Source organism: Salvia splendens, chromosome 21 (genome assembly GCF_004379255.2).
Source record: "Salvia splendens isolate huo1 chromosome 21, SspV2, whole genome shotgun sequence".
Classification (NCBI taxonomy): Eukaryota; Viridiplantae; Streptophyta; class Magnoliopsida; order Lamiales; family Lamiaceae; genus Salvia; species Salvia splendens.
The window spans coordinates 6,605,536-6,626,510 of NC_056052.1; the positions used below are offsets into that span (position 1 = coordinate 6,605,536).

The 20,975-nt window shown below is 40.0% G+C and overlaps 3 protein-coding genes across 4 annotated transcripts; 2 read left to right on the forward strand and 1 right to left on the reverse strand.

The window, feature by feature from the left end:
• Positions 1-9,793: 9,793 nt before the first annotated feature.
• Positions 9,794-14,402, forward strand: LOC121785214 (DEAD-box ATP-dependent RNA helicase 53, mitochondrial-like). Of its 2 annotated transcripts, XR_006046939.1 has the most exons (9): positions 9,794-10,317; positions 10,674-10,801; positions 10,885-11,296; positions 11,431-11,529; positions 11,670-11,894; positions 12,734-12,895; positions 13,147-13,625; positions 13,831-13,911; positions 14,042-14,402. XR_006046939.1 is itself a non-coding variant. In XM_042183599.1 (8 exons), exons 1-7 carry the CDS (start codon positions 9,949-9,951, stop codon positions 13,612-13,614), a joined length of 1,863 nt encoding a protein of 620 aa, XP_042039533.1. In that variant the 5' UTR covers positions 9,795-9,948; the 3' UTR covers positions 13,615-13,625; positions 14,042-14,402. The 2 variants fall into 2 exon arrangements, 1 of the variants encoding a protein (XP_042039533.1); XM_042183599.1 differs by lacking the exon at positions 13,831-13,911 and having other exon boundaries at positions 9,795-10,317.
• Positions 14,403-14,776: 374 nt separating this feature from the next.
• On the forward strand, positions 14,777-16,401 carry LOC121785216 (oxygen-evolving enhancer protein 2-1, chloroplastic-like). The gene is made up of 4 exons (XM_042183601.1): positions 14,777-15,149; positions 15,582-15,814; positions 15,897-15,947; positions 16,027-16,401. The coding sequence occupies exons 1-4, from the start codon at positions 14,900-14,902 to the stop codon at positions 16,285-16,287; spliced, it is 795 nt and encodes a 264-aa protein (XP_042039535.1). The 5' UTR covers positions 14,777-14,899; the 3' UTR covers positions 16,288-16,401.
• A 27-nt stretch (positions 16,402-16,428) lies between these two features.
• LOC121785215 (2,3-bisphosphoglycerate-independent phosphoglycerate mutase-like) lies at positions 16,429-20,553 on the reverse strand. Its single transcript, XM_042183600.1, has 10 exons — positions 20,431-20,553; positions 20,114-20,283; positions 19,755-19,882; positions 19,072-19,222; positions 18,660-18,863; positions 17,812-18,236; positions 17,461-17,653; positions 17,260-17,355; positions 16,907-17,062; positions 16,429-16,833 (listed from the first exon to the last, which is right to left on the reverse strand). Exons 2-10 carry the CDS (start codon positions 20,273-20,275, stop codon positions 16,669-16,671), a joined length of 1,680 nt encoding a protein of 559 aa, XP_042039534.1. The 5' UTR covers positions 20,276-20,283; positions 20,431-20,553; the 3' UTR covers positions 16,429-16,668.
• Positions 20,554-20,975: the final 422 nt, after the last annotated feature.

Here is a 20,975-nt window from a genome sequence, read left to right on the forward strand (position 1 = left end):
GCTCGTTCTTCTCTTCTTCCTAGGTTAAAAACCGGTATTTTTGGGGTAGGAGCCGTGTAAGTTGTGTTGGGAGGCGTTTTCTAGGCATATATCTACCTATGGTTGACTTTGGGCGCGAAATAAGTTGTCCGACTGCCTACGGTGTTTTTCCTGTGCGATACTGGCGGGTCGCCAGGTTCGTTTGCACGCGAACCTGGCTGGTGGCCTTCTATGTCACTGCTCCACGCAGTCTCTATAAAACGACCATAACTTCTTCTACCGAACTCCGTTTGAGATGTTTAAGATATCCACGTGAAGCTATTTCAAAGATGAATAGAATAGTATGCATTATAGGCTAATCGGACCTCAAAATCTCTAGAAAAACTATCTCGAATCAAAGTTGCTGCATATCCACATATTTTGTACATTTTTCTACACATTCTTCACAAAATGGTCAAAATACCAACATAATAAAGAAGTAGCTATAACCATACCTCAAATTACACAATATATGATCAAAACCAAGTAAAAATACTCTCTAGAACCATGCAAAAACCAAGTGAATCAATGCATCTAACGCTCAATCCTTGCACGTGACGTTCAAACGCGTTGTTGGGTAGACTCTTTGCGAAAGGATTTGTCAAGATGTCTTCTTATGAAAATTTTTGATCACTTGGATCCCTCCCCTAAGCAAAATATCCCTTATATTTATAACATATTCCCTCCGTCCCATAAAAATATGGGCAATGAGTATGACACGAGAATTAAGATAAGATTGGTAAAGTAAGAGGGAGAAGGAGAATGATAGTTAAAGTAGTGTTAGCAGATAGTAGGACCTACGTTACTAAATTGATATAACTTTCCAAAAATGAAATGCATATATTTTTGTGGGACGAACGAAAGTGGAAAGTTCACATATTTTTATGGGACGGAGGGAGTAGTATACTTCATCTCTATCAGTCTGCTGCTCATGGTTCCATTGAGTTTGCCACAACACTTGAATTGTCACAATATGCAGTACTAATGCTCTTGGGAATATCAAAATCATGTTCAAAGGCATTATAAAGATCCGGAGCTAAACAACTTCCTTTGTAGCAAAAGAATCCACATGTTCAACTTACATGGTGGAGTTCGCGATACAATCAACTTACATGGTGGAGTTCGCGATACAATTCTACTGCACAGTCCTTTGTGTCACAGTTCATTCTCCTAATGTAACACACATAGATAAAGGTAGAGTTTCTTTAAGTCCCAGTAAGTTTTGAAATTTGAATCGGTATGTAACGGCCGCCCTTTTTATTTTCAAGGCCTTTAAAAAACAACTTATTAGTATATTAGTCTCGCGCATAGTTTCTTTTACCACACGTTGTGATCGAGCGTTATGTATGAGTACGTTTCAAGTAGTGAATGAAAATAGTTCGGTTAGGGTTCATAGACATTTTCTTATAGTCCGTTTGTGAAGTCCGAATTACAAATGGGAGTACATAGACGTTTTACATCGAGGTCAATACTAGAATAAAAATAGCAACACAACTTCTAACATCACAAGGACCGTGCCATGATGCGCTCACACCGGGCAGCCGCGCATGCTTGTCCCGGGCAGCCCCATTAACGCCCTCCGGATCATGCTCGATAATCATGTCTTGCACTTCCGCTACCTACACGAAAGAATAGAACACATTTTAAATACACTTTTTGACATCAAATCAAGACGAGACGTTTGACGAAATCACATCACATTAAGCACGGTTCCCAAACGATGGCACACGGTTTTCAAACGACAGTCGCACTTATTAGCCGTCATTCTAAGTGACAAGATGTAAGATTCTTGCCTTTTATGGTATAGTGAATTATTGAGGTGACAACTTGCCTCATTTGGTATCCAAGCCTCCTAGCTCAACTGGTTGGGAAGGGAGGCAAGGATATGGCGCCATCCAGGAGGTCCTGAGTTCGAATCCTGGATGGTGCAACTTGGGATTAATTTCCCTGTGGGCCCAAGGCTTGTTGCCTTGGGACTTTGCAAGCATATGGGCCTGGACCAGCCTGAGGGTGGTCTACTTTCAGGCCTGGACCCGCCTGAGGGTGGTCCGCTTACTCTCACGAGACCCGTCTTAGGGTGGTGCAGCAGCTAGTTCGTGGGACCACGAGGGAAAGGGAGAGGCCGGTGCTTGGCCTGGACCCGTCTGAGGGTGGTGCAGCAACTAGTTCGTGGGACCACGAGGGACAGGATGAGGCTAGTTGTTCGAGGGACCACGAGGGGAAGGGAGAGGCTAGTTCGTGGGACCACGAGGGGCTGGAAAAAGCTGGTTCGCTTGCCAATGTATCTCGAACTCCAATGTGTGTGTGTTGGTGTGTGTGTCCGATGTGTGTGTGTAAAAAAAAAAAAAAAACTTGCCTCATTTGGCAAAAATGTCCATAACCTTTGGACAATGCATTTCCTTAATAGATGAAGGTTCTAACCATGTAAATCCATGTATCTTTTTCCCTATAAATACTTCACCACTTCATCCTTTACTTCTTTTGTTCCACCAGAACAACACTTCCATCAAATTGTTTCAAAGTAAGGATTCTAAATGAGTGCGTGAAGAAGGAGAGTCAAGTCTCTACACACTACCTTTCTTTCCTTTTTTCCTCGAGGTAAATTCTTTAATATGTATATTTCATTTCATAAAATCCCAACAATCATTCCACGTAAACATCTCCAACAATTTTGTTATTTAGTCACTCATTCTTCAATAAACCACGTATGATAGATTTTTGTTAGCATGATAAATCTATAGACTTTATCCAACACCATCACATACTTTTTATGCCAAGTACATAGAAATCACATCCTTATCAACCAATAATGCTTAGCAACCAACCTACGGTAGAAACAAAAACATAAATTTTGTTTACTTTAGCTATTTTGTGCAAGAACCATAGTAGGTTTGTGATAGTCAAGGCAAACATAAAGCAAGAACAAAGACTTAGCTTTTAAGGTACAACGATAGGCACTGGGCTGCCAGAACGGTACCGCTGCCGCTGCCACCACTGCTATTGTTGTCACTTCGCAGCCACCGCTGCTGCCGCACACACCGAACCCCTGCCGCCACTGCCCAACAGCCGTCGTGTCAACGTCGGTTGGTCTTGCGCACGCCGGCACCCCGACACCTGGTTTTGACCAAGAAAGAAGAGAGATGTGAGTTGTGTGTGCATTTGTGTTCGTGAATTTATATACATGTGTGTGTGCTGAGCGTGAAGTAGTACGTTGTGAGTGATGAGAAGAGAGAAAAGAACATACCTGGAGTCGACGGAGTTGAGGATGAAAGGGGGCCACTCTTTCTCAAAATTTTGAATATGTGATTAGGGTTCCAATTTTAGTTTTGGGTATTGGGCTCCTCTTTGGGCCACATGTTATTTACTTAGCTGGAATAAATTTGAGGGAAGGAAATAAGAATTTTGGGCTCATAATGAAAATGATATAGGTTTTTTGGTTTGCGGAGTTTGATTTCCAAGGTCGAGCTTGTGTAGAGTTTTATTTGGAAGCTTTGAGGTGAGATTTATATCCAACACATTTAGTGTTGATAAAATTATCAAGTATATATGAAATTATTTTTGTTTGATTAATCGCACTTACTTATTTTTTTTAAATGTTGTCGTGCCATAAATGATTTGTTTTATGATGCCTATCGGTTTTATTGAACATATCGGTAGAAGAGATTGTATTATTCATTATGTCTTCATTGTACATTAGGGCACTATTACATAGGAATTAGGAAGACTATACAAAGTAAACCTAATTTATATTAATTACAATAAATCAAATCTCCTATGATATTGGTAAGATATAATCTCGCATATCTTTCTCCGGATATGGCGTGATCTCTTTCCAACACTCCCCCTCAAGTTAAGTAACGGGGTTTCCGATACTCAACTTGCACAATACTTCCCGAAATGACTTCGAGTTCACGGCCTTTGTCAGGATGTCAGCCAATTGATCTTCGGACTTGACATACGACATTTCAACAATCTTCGCTTCATTGTTGTCCTTTATGAAGTGTCTATCCACCTCCACATGTTTGGTTCGATCATGTTGAATTGAATTTTCCGAAATACTGATAGCTGTCTTGTTATCACAAAATAACTTGCATGTCTGGGATGAATAAAGATCCAATTCCCTCATAAGCATTCTTAACCACAGGATCTCCTTCAGTCCACTCTTAATCCCACGAAACTCAGCCTATGCGCTAGACAATGCCACCACTTCTGTTTCTTACGTCTCCATGTCACAAGATTCTCACCTATAAAGGTGAAGTACCATGCTGTTGACTTTCTATCATTCGGGTTCCCAGCCCAATCAGCATCAGTGAATCCATGTATTTGCAAGTGCCCGTGCTTCTCAAATAGAAGACCATGTTCAGCAGTTCCCTTCAAATACCGAACGATCAGTAGAGCTGCCTCCCAGTGTTCTTCTTGGGGTGCATGCATAAACTAGCATACAACTCCCACAACATAAGAAATATCTGGTCTTGTGTGTGACAGATAAATCAATTTTCCAACCAACCTTTGATATTTTCCCCTGTCAGCATGCTTCGCCTCCTTCTTCATTTGTAGCCCGTGGTTTTGAACCATTGGAGTATCTGCCTGTTTACACTCTAGCATCCTGACTTTAGCCAACAAATCCAACACATACTTCCTCTGATTGATGAATATCCCCTTCTTCGATCTCAATACCTTTATCCCCAAGAAGTACTTAAGAAGTCCCAAATCCTTCATTTCGAACTCGCTGAACAAGTTCTTCCTTAGCTCGGCCATTTATTCCTCATCATCCCCAGTGATGATCATGTTATCCACATATATAATCAAACATGTAATTTTGCCGTTTCTTTTCTTGATAAATAGTGTATGATCCGAGTTGCTCTGCTTATATCCATATTTCTTCATCACTTCTGTGAATCTCCCAAACTATGTCCTTGGAGATTGTTTCAGCCCGTATAATGTCATCTGTAGCCGACATACCTCTCCATCTTGAAACTCATTAGTGAACCCAGGTGGGGGTTCCATGAAGATTGGTTTCAGTAACTCTTCATGTAGGAAGGCATTCGTCACATCGAATTGGTGAAGTGGCCAGTCCTTGTTGGCAGCAATTGAGAACAACACTCTTACAGTGTTAATTTTTGCCACGGGTGAAAAAGTTTTAGCATAATCTACACCAGTCTGGGTGTATCCCTTTGCTACAAGTATGGCCTTGTATCTGTCTATCGTGCCGTCTGGCCTGTGTTTTATTGTGAATACCCATCTACACCTGACAACTTTTACTCCTTCAGACAGCTTGCCTTTCACCAACGTATTGTTTCTCATCAGTGCCTTCATTTCAGTAAACATAGCTTCCCTCTAGTGTTTGTGTTTAATTGCTTCCTCAGCTGACTGTGGAATCTCCTCTACTTGGTAGAGGGCAGCCTCGAATGCCTGTGCCATCTTTGTCAAATTTCCTTATACAAAGTTGGCTACTCCGTACCGACTTTTCTTTCCAACTCTTTCTGGAGAGTATCTCTTTGGCGGGATCCCCCTTGTACTCCGGGGAGGAAGAATATACCTCATAGTGTCACTGTCAATCGTGTTATCTTCTTCGAGTGTCTCTGTACTAAAAGAGTCAGCAGAAACCGTATCGGAACTCAGTTCATGAATTATCTTGGATACCGTCGGAGGAGGATCCTGTGGTTGCGGATGAGATGACTCTGGTGGAGAGACTTGCTCGGCGGCAGTGACAACTGGTTCTGTTAGATCCTCAATCGAAGAGTTTGGAAGTGGCACAACCCAACTTAGGTAGTCCGCAGAATTACGTAGATCACTCTCCCCCTGACTACTAAGGTGGGTGTGGTAGAAAAACTCGGTTTCTAAGAAATTACAGTTCATGGTAGTGGTGATTTTCTTAGTGTGGAGGTTGAAACAGTGGTAGCCCTTTTGGTTTGCTCCATACCCGACGAAAACACTTTTAGTAGCACAAGGGGATAGCTTGGTTCTTTCGTATTTTGGAATATGGATGACACAGTGCATCCAAAGACTTTGGGTTCAAGGTTCAGGTGTTGGGGAATTTTGGATAGTTTTGACAAGATGTCGAGAGGGGTTTTTTTGTTAAGGATTTTTATGGGTAATCGGTTCATGAGGTAGACGGATGTGGCTATAGCTTCTGGCCAGAAATGTTTAGGGACTTTGGATTCGATCATTAGGGCCCGGGTGATCTCTAGGATGGTCCTATTCTTCCTTTCAGCTACCCCAATTTGTTCAGGTGTGTAAGCACAAGATGTTTGGTGAACCATTCTCTTTTCTTGACAAAATTGGGCCATAGAACTATTAACAAATTCCCTCCCATTATCAGATCGAAGAGTTTTGATGGTGGTATGAAATTGGGTTTGGATCATTTTAAAGAACAAGATAAATTTACTCACGACCTCAGACTTGTGTTTCTAGTGCAATCATCAATAAATATCACAAAATATCCAAAACCCACCCACCAACAATTGGTGCAGGACCCCACACATCAGCATAAACTAAGGAAAAAATAGAATTCATACGAGTGTTTGAGAATTTAAAAGACTGTCGGTTGCTCTTATCCAAAACACAAATCTCACAAGACAAATCAGTAGGAATAGGTAGGTTCGGAAAAAGAAGTTTAAAGTAACCAGGAGAAGGATGCCCTAGTCTTCGGTGCCACAACCAAATTTCTTGTTTCGTGGACCCGTGAGCCAGCACCGCACTGCCATGTTGAGCTATCTCGTCCACGTAGTAGAGTCCATGCTTCTCAGTGCCACGCTCAAGAATCCTCCTCGTCCGAATATCCTGTAAAATGTAAAAATTAGGATGCATTAGAATAGTGCAATTCAACTCCTTCATCACATGACTTATAGACATCAACCGCTGAGACAAAGTCAGAACATATAAACAAATTCTGAGTCGGAGAGTAGGTGAGATTTCAATAGTGCCAGACCCCTCAACAGTAATCAGTTCCTCACTTGCAGTTTTAATATAGGATTTAGTAACCTCACTCATGCTACTAAAATCATTTCTATCCGGGGTCATAGTATCAGTTGCCCCACAATAAAAAATCCATCCTTTCGCTGTATCAATCTCTTTATTCACATGAAATGCAGCGGATAATTTTCTAAGGGAGCAAATGGGTTTTTAGACACTTAATCACAAAGACTGGGGCATATTTCACGATTTCCCTTAGTTTGTGGCGTATATCAGATTTCTGGACATGTGGGGGGTCAATATTTAATTTTCGGAAGTCAGGGGGTTTTCTTTTAAGAGGATGGGGTTTGCTTTCTAAATTAGCATAATTCTGGGGTAAAGAACATCGTCGAGCCGGTGGCATGATTCATCGTCGAGCCGCCTCCGTCTTCACCCACCCGTAGGCAGCCTCTACTGATGGGTATGGATCCTCCTTCAAAATGTCTCTACGAATCGAGTCGTACTCTTGGTTCAGTCCGGCAAGGAATTTGATTAAGCGTTTCTCGTTCGAATGGACCCTGTATTGATTGACCCCTTTGTCGCAACAAGTAACCAGCTACTTTTGGTAGCGATCGATGTTGATCCACAGCCCGTGAATCCTCCGGTAATATGTCTCTAAGTCGAGATTTCCCTGTCTGATTGTGATTGCTTTTTCCTCCAGATCGTAGATGAGATATTTGTCCGCCTTAATTTCGAACGTTACAACAAGACTATCCCATAGTGCTTTCGACGTCTGATGGTGGGAGAAATCAACGATAATCTCGTTCTCGATGTTATCGACGATCCAAGAGAACACCACCAAATCGTCCTCTTCCCAGTCGTCGTATCCTTTGCTTCCTGGTTCGGGGGGTTCATTCCTAATATGTGAGTAGGTGCCTCAGCCTCCTATCTTGACTTTCATAAGTCTCGACCATAGTGGGTTGTTCTTTCCACTGAGATTGAATGCCACAGTGACATTTTTGATGTTCTTCAATTTCATCGGCTGTTCCAGATCGGTTTTGGTGTCTTTCTGTATCTGACATGTTTATGATTTTGTAGGATCGGTTTTCTGGTATTGTTCTGGGCTGAAAAAGGTTCGAGAAATGAATTCTTTGGCTATGATGAAGCTTTTTTGAGCCAACATTGTTCCTGCTCTAACGCTATATTGAACAGATCGGTAGAAGAGATTTTATTATTCATTTTGTCTTCATTGTACATTAGGGCACTATTATATAGGAATTAGGAAGACTATACAAGGTAAATCTAATTTATATTAATTACAATAAATCAAATCTCCTATGATATTGGTAAGATATAATCCCGCATATCTTCCTCCGGATATGGCGTGATCTCTTTCCAACAGGTTTAGTGATGCCAAATGAATGAATGAATCGAATTTGGACTCCAATAGGATCAAGATCCTGTCCGAGTTAGTGTACACAAAGGAATGGACTGTGTGTCATCGTAAAGGTTGTCCGGTCAATGTGATTGTGGAAGGTGGCCACCTTCCCGACGCACAATGAACTATCAGATATGGCGGATTACTAGAATAAACTTAGTCTGATTAGACGAACTTTATGAAAATGAACTTATTAAGCTCGGGCCTTTAAGAAAAACCTCTGTGTGTTATTGTGATGACATGATAATGATAACTTTTCTTATTATGTATCTTTGGGCAATGTATCCACTGAGTACCTTGTACTCTGCCATGCATGTATTTCTAAATGTGCAGGTTTAGAAGTGAAAAAATGGTGGCTGAGTGGAGTTGGTGGTAGTCTCATCTCTTTGATATTTCTTTCATCCCCTTTTCTTATTCCCCTCCCCTAGCCATGATTTACCGAGCAATGCTATACTTAGCAAGGCGCATGCGTGACACGGTATAACCCAAAGGACATAGTTCAGATGCATATTAAACTAGAGTGTGCCATTTAGTCTTCTTTACTTTAGTTATGTTCTTTACTGCTGTCAAGTTCTTGGCATGAGTTCGATGATATTTTGCTACAATGCCTACAACGCTTTCGAAACTGATCAAGATGATATCATTCTACCATACCGTTTATATTTTGTATTATTAAAAGACATTGATTTATCTGAAACATGTGATTTTGCATATTTTGTGTTGATTAAAAGACATTGATTTATATGAAACATGCTATTTTGTATCACAATATTTTGGAATATGCTTACAACTTGTCTTTAGTTTAGCATTACTTATTTTATTTCTCAAAATAAATAAAATAAGCTAAACATTCGTCTCATAAAGTTTGTCCTAGTTCGACCTGATGCAAATTTTTAAAAATTGTTTGAATTTGTATTAAATGGAGGTGTTTACTGGAATAAAGGTCCCACATTGAGGAAATGGAAGGGTATATTTAATGTCTATTTTTGGAATGATTCCGATTGAGACAAACTTTGTGAGAGAGACGAAAATTGTAAAATAGAACAAACTTCGTAGGACGGAAGGAGTATATTTTAACTACAGTATTTAATACTCCCTCCGTCCCTGAAATTTTGTTATATTTTTTCATTTTCGTCCGTCCCACAAAATTTGTCGCATTTTACTTTTTACCATTTTTTGTAGTAGACCCTATATTCCACTAACTTATTGTCGCTTACATTTTATCATATAAAACTAATACTTTAAAAATAAGACTTACACTCTATTAGCTTTTTCAACCCACTTTCCATTACATTTTTTAAAATCTGTGCCCGATTAAACTGTGACAAAATTTGAGGGACGAAGGAAGTAGTATTATTTTTCTTTCCTAAAACAAGTGAAAAAATAGAAATAAGCTCATTAAATGCGCCAAAAATTATCGAAATCGAAAATATCTAAAACCCTAACCCTCAAAACACTCAACCGCCATTCATATTTCAATACTCTCTCACTCCTCTCCGATCTCTGAGTCCTCGATAAACCCTAACAAAAACCCTAGGGTTTAATCTCCGTCCCCCTCTTCACCACAACCCAAATTTCTACAGAAACAGTAGGAGAAAATGGGCAGCCTTCTTCTAATTAGGAGATCGTCTCAATCTTCGTTGAGGACGCTCGCTCTCACCGCCGCCAGCCGTTTCATTTCCGTCCATCCGCAACCAGCTACGTCGAATGCGGTTTCTGATGCACGGATTCACACCTCTACAGCTGGTTCGAGGCTTCCTACGGCTTATCCATGCGTAGGATTAGGGAGGGGTTTCCATTCGGGGCAACCTCTGCGGGCAGGCTTTGCTATGGCGGATTATTCTGATACGGAAAAGGCCTCGAGCGGGCCCACGGATGAAGGGCTCGAGATCGCCAAGCTTGATATTTCTCCGCAGATTGTATCGGCTTTGAAGAATAGGGGAATCGAGAAGCTTTTCCCGATTCAGGTATCTGTTTAGAATGCAAACATCGTTAAATGTTTTGAATATTGTGTGTTAGTGTTTAATTACTTAATAGCTTGTTGAAGCTGATTAGGGATTGACGCTGTTATATAAAATTAGGTGAATTATTTATCATTTCAAGAGCTAACAATTATGTGACTTGAATCGAGTTCTAATTGAAGTTCTAAATGAAACAATGAATTGAATGTTGAGCTGATAAATTGGCTGTATGATTATGATGCTATCAATGCGCTGAAGGGAATATGAGGACATTCGGGAATTGTGTTATCACCTATTGAAATTATTTGCGTTTTTTGTTTCTATATTCCCCCTTTTTGATAATTTTATTCTTCTAACTTTAGAGGGCAGTGTTGGAGCCTGCCATGATGGGTCGTGATATGATAGGGCGGGCACGAACTGGAACAGGGAAGACCCTGGCTTTTGGGATTCCCATCATGGATAAAATTATTAAGTTCAACAAGAAGCATGGGTACATATATAACTTACTTCTTAAGTAATCAATTGGGGTTGTTTTATTAGGCTAATAATTTTCTTCTTGCTTTTATTGTTCAGACAGGGCAGGAATCCGTTGGCCCTTGTCATGGCTCCAACAAGAGAACTTGCTCGACAGGTAGACAGAGAATTTGCAGAGTCTGCCACAGAGTTAGACACACTTTGTGTCTATGGGGGTGTTCCGATATCCCGCCAGATGAGCACTCTTGACCGTGGTGTTGATGTGGTGGTTGGAACTCCTGGCCGCATCATTGATTTGATTAAGCGTGGTTCCTTGAACCTGTCAGAAGTGCAGTTTGTTGTCCTTGATGAAGCAGATCAGATGCTTAATGTTGGATTCGCAGAAGATGTTGAGATGATCCTGAGCTTCATAAAGCAGAAACATCAGACAATGATGTTTTCAGCTACAATGCCAAATTGGATACTGAAACTTACCCAGAAGTTTCTGAAAAGCCCTGTTACTGTTGACCTTGTAAGAGTCCAGATTCTGTGTTTATTGACTTTTAATCTTTTATGCGATGTTATTTATTTAGCTGTTTCTTTGCAACAAGTATCGTTGTGAGTTGCTCATCTAATATGAAATCTGTTGTCAACTATGTTCTACAGGTTGGAGAATCTGATCAGAAATTAGCTGATGGGATTTCCTTATATTCCATTGTTTCAGATATGCGGCAGAAACCAGCTATACTCGGACCTCTGATAACTGTATGAATCTTCCATTTTAAGTCTTCTTTACATGTTTATTGTACACCAGTCTTGATACTAGATTAATTCGTCATATGTAACATTATCTTATCATAATGTTCAATGCTCTGAGCTAAGCAGTACAACCATTTTTTTATCAGGAACATGCAAAAGGTGGTAAATGTATTGTGTTTACTCAGACGAAGCGTGATGCTGATAGATTGGCATATGCCATGCAAAGAAACTTTAAATGTGAACCTTTGCATGGGGATATAACACAGAACCAGAGGGAAAGAACTCTGTCTGCTTTCCGTGAGGGAAGGATCAATATTTTAGTGGCCACCGATGTAGCTGCCCGTGGACTTGATGTGCCAAATGTGGATCTTGTATGTTCTTAAATTATCTTGATTTGTGCTAAGTGGATTATTATTTCTTGAGTAAGTTCAACCAGTGTTGTCAAAATGTCGCTCGGGTCGCTCGGGTCGCCTGGGTCGAGACCATCACCGCCCCAACATGGGTGGGTTGATCGAGATACAGGGTCGCCGCTGGGTCGGCTGGGTCGCTTGGGTCGAGTGGGTCGCCTGGGTTGCCCTAAACACATGCCATCTCTGATTTTCTCAAATCTCTCACATGTTTTCTGACTCTCTCAATCACAATTCTCTATATATATGCATGCACCACATCAAACTTTTCAAACCTACTTTCTACACTTTAGAATTCGGCCTCTTCACTCCTAAACAAATAAACAATTCAAAGATCTTTTGCTGCCACCCTTCATATATTCCTTTGTTTTGATTTTCAGACAATGGTTTTAATTATTTATTGTGTTATGACTTATGAATTGTTTTGATATTTTGATCATTTCTATTTTCCATTTTATCTCTATTCACATGAATTGCGTCTACATTTATATTATTTGATATATTATAAACATTAGAGCAGTATATTTATTTTATTTAATATTAAAAGGCAAAAAAAATAACCTAGCTTTGTGGGTCTCTCGACCCCATCGACTCGTTGACCCGCGACCCGAATTTTCACCTCATCGACCCGGTGCGCCCCGCGACCCTAACAACACTGAGTTCAACTCATACACTCAATTCTAAGTCTAAACTCAATAATCATTAAATTTATCATAATAACTATTGTTTTTTATATAACTAGGATCTGTGCATACTTCTATTATATTTTCTTGACATTATCTGACGTGCTTTGTTCTGCTTAGGTGGTGCATTATGAACTTCCTAACTCTTCTGAGATTTTTGTTCATCGGTCTGGACGAACTGGCCGTGCTGGGAAGAAAGGTAGTGCGATTCTTATTTATTCAGACCACCAGTATAGGGAAATTAAATCTATTGAGCGTGAAGTTGGATGTCGTTTTATAGAGGTAAGCTCTCAATCGATGTTTTTCTTAAGCGTTTCCATAATGTTCATGTGTGTGCACTGATATTTTTGCCATTTTGCCTTCCTAGTTTGTTCTTATAAATGCTATATATTGTGTATGTATCATACAACCATGTCTATTTGAAAGAACTGTAAATCAGTTTAAGTATGTGACTGCCGGCTGCATATTCTGTCAAGTTTTCATGCTCTTCAAATATTTTAGCTAAATCTATTGAAACTTTCCTGATTTTATAGCTCCCGAAGATAGCTGTTGGAGATGATGCTTTGAGCATGTATAGTGCCATGGATCAGGGTGGTCGTTCTGGTTTTGGTGGAGGCAGCAGGGGAAATGGTCGATTTGGGGATTCAGGTTTTGGCCGTTCTGGTGGTTTTGGAGATTCAAGGGGTGGTCGATCTGGTGGATATTTTTCTGGTTCTTCTGGTGGATATGAGGGTTCAGGAGGCGGTCGTTTTGGTTCGGGTGGTGGATTTGGGGGACAGGGTTCAGGAAAATCCAGTGGTTTTGGTTCTAGCCGGTCAGGTGGTTTTGGGGACTTCAGGAGCTCTGGCCGCTCGGATGGTTTTGGTGGCCTCGGTGGTCCAGTTAGAAACAATGATTCGCGTCGCTCGGGTGGTTTTGGTTTTGGTTCTGATCGATCCAGTGGATCTGGAAAGAGTTCTGGGCGCTTTGGTGGTGGTTATAGCAATGATGATGAATTCTAAAGTTATCAAAGGTAATTCCCCTTTACTTATGTGGTGCTCCGTGATGAGTTATAGGTAATATTTGGCTCTGCAACATACAAATTTTCCCTGAACGCTTTCATATGCCAAAAGATTGTTTCACTCTCACATATATGTTGCACTTATATGAATATCCTAAGGCTACATCCTTGATGTTTCACATAAGGTTTTCACTATTGACTACTTGGCATTTGTCAGTTCGCATGCAGCAATCATCTTGTATCAAATCTACACAAGATCAGGAGGTTCAATTACTTGTGCATACTTATATATTGTGTTGTAAGTGAGTTGAGTCGAGCTGAATACTCAACCGATTTGAAATGCTATCTCGACTATCTAAAGTTACTTATGCCTTTTGCATTGCTACTGATAATTTTTGTCTACTCTACCCAACTCTCGGTTTTGACAGCATTATCGTAGCAACAAAGGCAAGGATGGCAAAAGAATACCTTCCGGGAGCCAAGCTTGTTTGTCGTCTAGGATCCTTCACCTTTCGGAGGAAGATGCAGGGATTATCTTTGTCGTGCTGCTGCTGCTTAAGGACTTGTAATATGCCATAAGTTACACATCTGTCTTGTTAGTTGCTAGTGTTCATAGTTGCTGATGTCAAAGCTTTAGATCGACAATTTTGCTATGGAGGAATGGCTTATTGAATATCTTCCGACATAATAATGGTCAGAATTATCTGTATAAATCGGCAATAGGACTCATGCTGCCTCAACTCACAAACATTTCTGCAATTCTATATTTAATAGGAGTATTTACTGTCATGATCTTTTCTCAATAATGATGCAGAGATCAATCTTGCAGTGCCCTTTTTCCCCCTAAGATGCAGTTGTTGTCTCTTTGGAAATATGCAAGTCACACATTTGTGTCTAATTGCTTTTGCTTAGTAAAAGAAGTGGATTAATTTTAAGAGATTGGTTTAAAATTACAAAAATGGACTATTTTCTTAACCATAATATTCAAATTTTGGGAAGAAGCAAACAAAAATTGAAAATTCCAAAACATATGCAATAGTGAGAAGATGAAGTATAATAAACATGGGCCCCACATGCATCCTAGGTGGAGATATGAAGAAGAGTTGGCATCAAGAAGACCACCACAACCTTATCCCTCCATCACAAAATCTCATCCAAAAAATCAACACTCCACCACTCACACATCACACACTCAACTCATCAAAATCTTTCTCAACCTATCAATAGTCAAGAAGAGGAGGTTGTGTGTCTTTGATCAGAAAGAAAGAAAAAAAAGTAAATAGCAAATGGCATCAACTGCATGCTTCTTGCACCACCATGCAGCTCTCTCCACCTCAGCAAGAACCACTTCTAACCGCTACTCTCCCTCTCTGAAGCCAGCCCAGCAGCTGCTCTGCAGAGCCCAGAAGCAGGCTGAGAATCAAGAATCCGACTCCGGCGCCGCCGTCTCGAGGAGGTTGGCCCTCACCGTCCTCATTGGGGCTGCTGCTGTTGCCACCAAGGTCTCACCTGCTGAGGCTGTTTATGGAGAAGCTGGTATCACTTTTGTTCTATCTACATTAGTACTATTCCTTTTTGTTTCGTATCAATTTGGTAATGATTCTGTCTCATCTATATATTCTTGAATAACCCTCCCCTTATAAGGCCTTTTAAGAGAGGGAGTGGTTCATTTCTACACAGTATCAGAACAGATCTAAGTCGATATAGGTCTCATTCTTGTCCCACATCAAACTTGGTAATGATCACGTTAAGGGAGTGTGTGACTCATTTCTACCGTTTTTGTCATATAATTAAAGTTTGTCCAAAACTTGTGTGATCAATAATATGTGACCTTTGGCCTCGGACATTAATCAGACTTTGTAGTGGTACGAGAGATCTTTCGAGTTGTGTTCAGAAAATTTCGAGTTTGATATTGAAAAGTTATCGTAGTTATGAATAAAACGAAGAAATGATGGAAATTTGGTGCAGCGAACGTGTTTGGCAAGGTGAAGTCAAACACAGATTTCAAACCCTACACCGGAAATGGATTCAAGGTGTTAGTCCCTGCAAAGTGGAACCCTAGCAGCGAGATCGAGTTCCCGGGCACAGTCCTCCGATACGAGGACAACTTCGACATCAGCAGCAATCTCACCGTCACCGTCAACCCGACTGACAAGAAAACCATCACCGACTACGGCTCCCCTGAGGATTTCCTATCTCAAGTAAATATCTTGACCCGACCACCTTCATTCGTTCCCGGCCAGCAACCCTAGTTTCTTTCACACAAATGTAAATTTCTTGCAGGTTGACTACTTGTTGGGGAAGCAGGCCTACTTTGGCAAAACTGACTCTGAGGTAATCACAACTTTCTAATTAATGTAATGTATTCCTAAAAATTAAAATGTTGATGATGAATTCACTTGGGGATTTGTAGGGTGGATTCGACTCTGGGGCTGTGGCGACCGCCAACTTGCTGGAGACTGCGACTCCGGTGGTGGATGGAACCAAATACTACTTCTTGTCTGTGCTGACTAGGACTGCTGACGGAGACGAGGGGGGGAAGCACCAGCTGATCACGGCCACTGTCAAGGGCGGGAAGCTCTACATCTGCAAGGCTCAAGCTGGGGACAAGAGATGGTTCAAGGGTGCAAAGAAGTTTGTGGAGAGTGCAGCAACTTCTTTCAGTGTTGCTTGATTGATTCTATATTTTGTATCTAATGCCACACTTGATAAACTGTATGATAGTTTGATCTCCATCAAGTATTTTGATTAAGGTTTCTTGCAATGGAATTTTTCAATCATGATCAAACAGAAATGCAGAAAAATCAAGTCTTGATTTGATAAATGACAAACTGAATTCTTGAAATTAATACTGGTTGAGAACACTGAAAATCTCAAGCAGAAAACTGCTGGATGTTTCAAGTCACAAATCAAGAATTCTAGGAAGTGAATAAAATCCTAGCACAGTTATTTATTGGGACACATTTGATGACTGTGTAATACTCTCACATCTTCTACTGCAAAAAAAAAGGAAAAAGACTCAAAAATCAAGGGCATGATCCGCTCTTCGGCTTGTCTACTTGTCAACGACCTCGATGAGGGTGGTCTCATAGTCACTAGGGGCCTCAAAGCCGTGCAAGTTCATGACAGTAGCAGCTACGTTAGCCAGTCCGCCATTGGGCATGTCAGTGCGGAATCTGACACCGGGTGCAAGCCCAGGGCCACCAATTGCAACAGGAACCTATAGCAGAATTAGGCAATTATGTATGTATTAGGAAATGGCGTACTCAAAAACAAGGATAAGTAATACTTACAGGTTCGAGTGTGTGAGAAGTAAGGATTTGAATGTTGCCATTCTTGTCGAGTAGAGGTTCGCCTTTCTTGTTTCTCTTCACCATATCCTCGGCATTGCCATGGTCAGCAGTAACGACGTAGATTCCACCAACTTGCTCAATCGCATCAAGAATCATCTAAACAAAATTAACAGATCAGAAAATTATCCCAGCTGATGCATGATGTGGTAAAAAACGGTTATGAGCTGGTCGATTGTAGGCGTAATTATGCTGAACATTGATCAGCTTTGTAATTATTTTGGACTTGTTTTGGTTCATATGACAAATTTCATGTGCTGGAAACTCAGATTAACAGCATACGAATCAGTATTTACCTTGACGGCTTGATCAGCAGCCTTACAAGCCACGATTGTTGCATTGATATCACCAGTGTGACCCACCATATCGCTGTTAGGTAGGTTGACACGTACCTTTTAGAGAAGGAAAATGAAAATCATCAAAAACTAAGATTCTTATACAAAGATATGCTCTTGTGCTGAGGAGGGGATGGCAAGAACGAGGTTTTGTTGGATTACCTGGTCCCATTTGCGGCTAAGAATGGCATCTCTCGCCTTCTCACCAATTTCCAAGGCTTTCATCTTGGGCTGGACGTTGAATGTGATACCACTATCACTTGGGATTTCAACGTATTCTTCCAGTTTGTTGTCGAAATATCCTGAGCGGTTTCCGTTCCAGAAGAAGGTGACATGACCAAACTTAACCGTTTCACTGCAGAACAGCATGGAAAACATTTATCCCAGCTAAGCCCAGGCATACAAGTCTTAGAAACGTGAAAGCTTCATTTTTTCACTCAAATTGTGACCAAGTGTTGATATGGAAATAAAAAAGTAACTGATATGTCTGTAAAATAAATTCGCTTGACTTACCTGCAAGCGAAAGTACGGATGCTGTTTTTCACCAAATATTCTCCAGAGGTTCTGTCGATTTCTGGAGGAGAAACAAGGTAATTGTTTGGAAGTTTGAGTTCACCATCATACTGGAGCATTCCAGCGTAGCGGATTTTAGGGAAACGAACTCTGTCAAATTTGTCAAACTTCTCATACTCAAGTGCCGAAGCAAGCATGACCATGCGATCAGCCCGGAAGTTCAGGGTAACAACAGCATCACCATCAACAATAGGCCCAACGGACTTCCCACTATCATCAACAATAACAAAAGGGGGCAAGTATTGATCACTAATGTTAGGGATCTCTCTCAGCTTCTTGACAGCTTCAACTGCATTATTAAACTTATGTGGGGCTTCTCCAAGCACTTGGGCGTCCCATCCTCTCTTGACAACTTCCCAGTCGTTCTGACAGCATTAAGAAAGACATTGGTGCCATCAGGAATACATAATGAGTCATTCAGAGGGAAATCGGCCAATGCGGCACAAATATATTTCAAGTTTAAAAGAAATGATTGATTAATTTCATGTCTTAAACAAATTCCATTACATCCTAGCCAAAAACATTTGACGTTATCACCACTAGATATATTTCCGGGAACAGCATGTAATGGATTGAAGTGTTCACACGATTCATGTACATGATGTCAAAATCATGACACACACAAAGCATGAAATCAACGGACACAAGATAACCCATGTCAGCTAACTTAGCATGGCTAAAATGGAAGACCACCAACACTAAACCTAGAGTCAAGCATTCTCCTTCAGCATGAAAACAAAAACATATCTGTACGTTTTAGAATAAAATAATAATGATGGACTACTTACTTCATATCGGTCCATGGTGACATACATGCGACCTCCACCAGATGCAATCTGGGCATCAATACCCTTCTCACGAAGCTTTACAAGATCATTTTCTAGAGTTTCAACAAAGCCAACACTGGATCCATCCAAACAATCACGTCCATCTGTGAGGATATGAACACGGATTCTTTTAGCACCACGCTCACTGGCACCTTTCAGCAACAACTGCAGTAAATCATATGCATTGCACCATTAGACACCTTGTTTTATATAGATAAAATACATATTTACACAACAAAGACTTGCAAGAAAGAAAAGGCACACAAAGTTAAAAAATAAGGAAGAGTGAAGAGCATATAACCAAAGAATATTTAAAAAATTCATTACTGCTATTGGATTCGTTGTTAATCTGAAAATTATAGAACTAAGATACCTGCAATTGATCGATCCGAGAGTGAACACCGCCATCACTCAATAATCCAATAAGGTGAAGTGTTCCAGTTGCAAAGGATTCCTTGATGTAGTTAAAACCTTCCCCATCATAAATTTTCCCAGTTTCAAGAGCAATATCAACAAGCTTAGCACTACAGCAAGAAACACAAAAATGAAGATTAAGATAATATTAAGTTAAAGAACATAACCCAAAGTGCAAACTTTAAGACCTTTTAGTTTGTATCTATACATCATAATTGTGAGGACAAGAAAAATGGCTTATTCTCTTTTGACAACAGTGCAACAAAAAGAATATAAAACAAAACATAAACAAGATTAGCAAAACAAAGCAGCCAAAGTTGATTCCTAAAATTTGTTACTATAGTTGCCTACAACGCCATCACATGATTCTTGGACTTCACAATATTAACAAGCAAGTATTCAACAGGTTTTTCTACTTATCCATTAGCTCAGGTAGCTTTGAGCTCAAAAAAATTTCCAACATATATATCTCCATACATTTTTAAATGAGGAAAAGAATTATATACAGACTACAAAGGAATCATAAAACAGAAACTGACTGCACAATTCATCACCTATTTTGGAACTCCAATTTCCAAGTTCACATCTCTTGGATTCAAGGTATTAACTTTCAAACAGACAATTAAACAAAATAAAACTCACCCTTGCGCAAAAATCCTGCCAGCACCAAGAGCATTGTGTCCAACCTCACTATTACCCATGTCATCATCTGTGGGCAGCCCTACAGCCTTACCGTGGGCCTTCACCAATCTCCATTTTTCAGGGGCACCCTTCATCAAACACACCCACAAACAACAAAATCTCAATCCAAAATCCTTCCAAAAAATCAAACACCCACACACACACATCCAAACAACAAAATCTCAATCCAAAATACATCAAAATATCAAACACACACACACACATCCTAAAACAGCTACAGATCCATTAGCCCATTGAAAATCGATTGTCAAAAACTCTAAAAACATAAGAAATCAAGGGTAAACAGATAAAGGCGCTACCGTTTTAAGTGAATCCATGGTTGGAGTTTCGGCGATGTGGATGCAGTTGTATTGATTGGCATGGGCCTCGCCCCATCCATCCAAAACCACCATTGCTACGGTCTTCCCCTTGGGAAGTTTGGGGTGGTCGTTCAATTTCCATGAGAATCCAGAGCTACCCATCTCGATTTCTGTTGATATTTCAAATAAAAATCAAATCTTTACCAGCTGAGACAAACAATTTCAGATCTAGAACATAAAAGATTTCGATTTGCATGAATAAAAATAATCACACGCATGCAACCATAAATATTTGAACACCAGATTCAGCAACTTACAATGCTATTGTTGGACAATATTCTCTGAAAAAATTAGGTTTGGGAGAGAAAATTAAGGGGCGTTGTGATCGGAAGTTGTATATAAATACTATAAACGTGGGGTGGGTGGGATTTTTATTTTATTTTATTTTATTTTTTCAATCGAGATCTTTAGGGAATGTGCCATATTTTAAAAATTAATGATCTTGTGCAACAAGAAATAAGTGAAAAGGTAATTTTAATAAATACTCTTCAAAAACTAAGTCCATCTCCAACCATTTACCAAACTCAAATCTATTTTTTTAGTATATGTTATATTAAAAAGTAGTTTTACTCCAACCATTTATACCAAATTTAAAATTTACACTATTTTTTAAGTTTTTGTCTCACAAAATTTTTGCAACAATGCCATATTTAGTATTGTTTCAAAAAAAACACCAAAAATAGGTTTGAGTTTGGTGCATGGTTGGAGAATATTTTTACACCAAAACTCATATTTGTGGTATGATTGGAGATGGTCTAAATCTTGATTATTAGGTATGAATAAAATCTTGATTCGTTTATGA

Coding starts and splice junctions, on each gene's coding strand:
- LOC121785214 (XM_042183599.1), top strand. CDS start 9,949: ATGGGCAGCCTTCTTCTAATTAGGAGATCGTCTCAATCTTCGTTGAGG. Junction 10,318..10,673: donor AGAAGCTTTTCCCGATTCAG/GTATCTGTTTAG, acceptor TTCTAACTTTAG/AGGGCAGTGTTGGAGCCTGC. Junction 11,530..11,669: donor TACTCGGACCTCTGATAACT/GTATGAATCTTC, acceptor TTTTTTTATCAG/GAACATGCAAAAGGTGGTAA.
- LOC121785216 (XM_042183601.1), top strand. CDS start 14,900: ATGGCATCAACTGCATGCTTCTTGCACCACCATGCAGCTCTCTCCACC. Junction 15,150..15,581: donor GGCTGTTTATGGAGAAGCTG/GTATCACTTTTG, acceptor AATTTGGTGCAG/CGAACGTGTTTGGCAAGGTG. Junction 15,815..15,896: donor CTGAGGATTTCCTATCTCAA/GTAAATATCTTG, acceptor AATTTCTTGCAG/GTTGACTACTTGTTGGGGAA.
- LOC121785215 (XM_042183600.1), bottom strand. CDS start 20,275: ATGGGTAGCTCTGGATTCTCATGGAAATTGAACGACCACCCCAAACTT. Junction 19,883..20,113: donor CCATGGATTCACTTAAAACG/GTAGCGCCTTTA, acceptor TGTTTGATGAAG/GGTGCCCCTGAAAAATGGAG. Junction 19,223..19,754: donor GGCAGGATTTTTGCGCAAGG/GTGAGTTTTATT, acceptor TTCTTGCTGTAG/TGCTAAGCTTGTTGATATTG.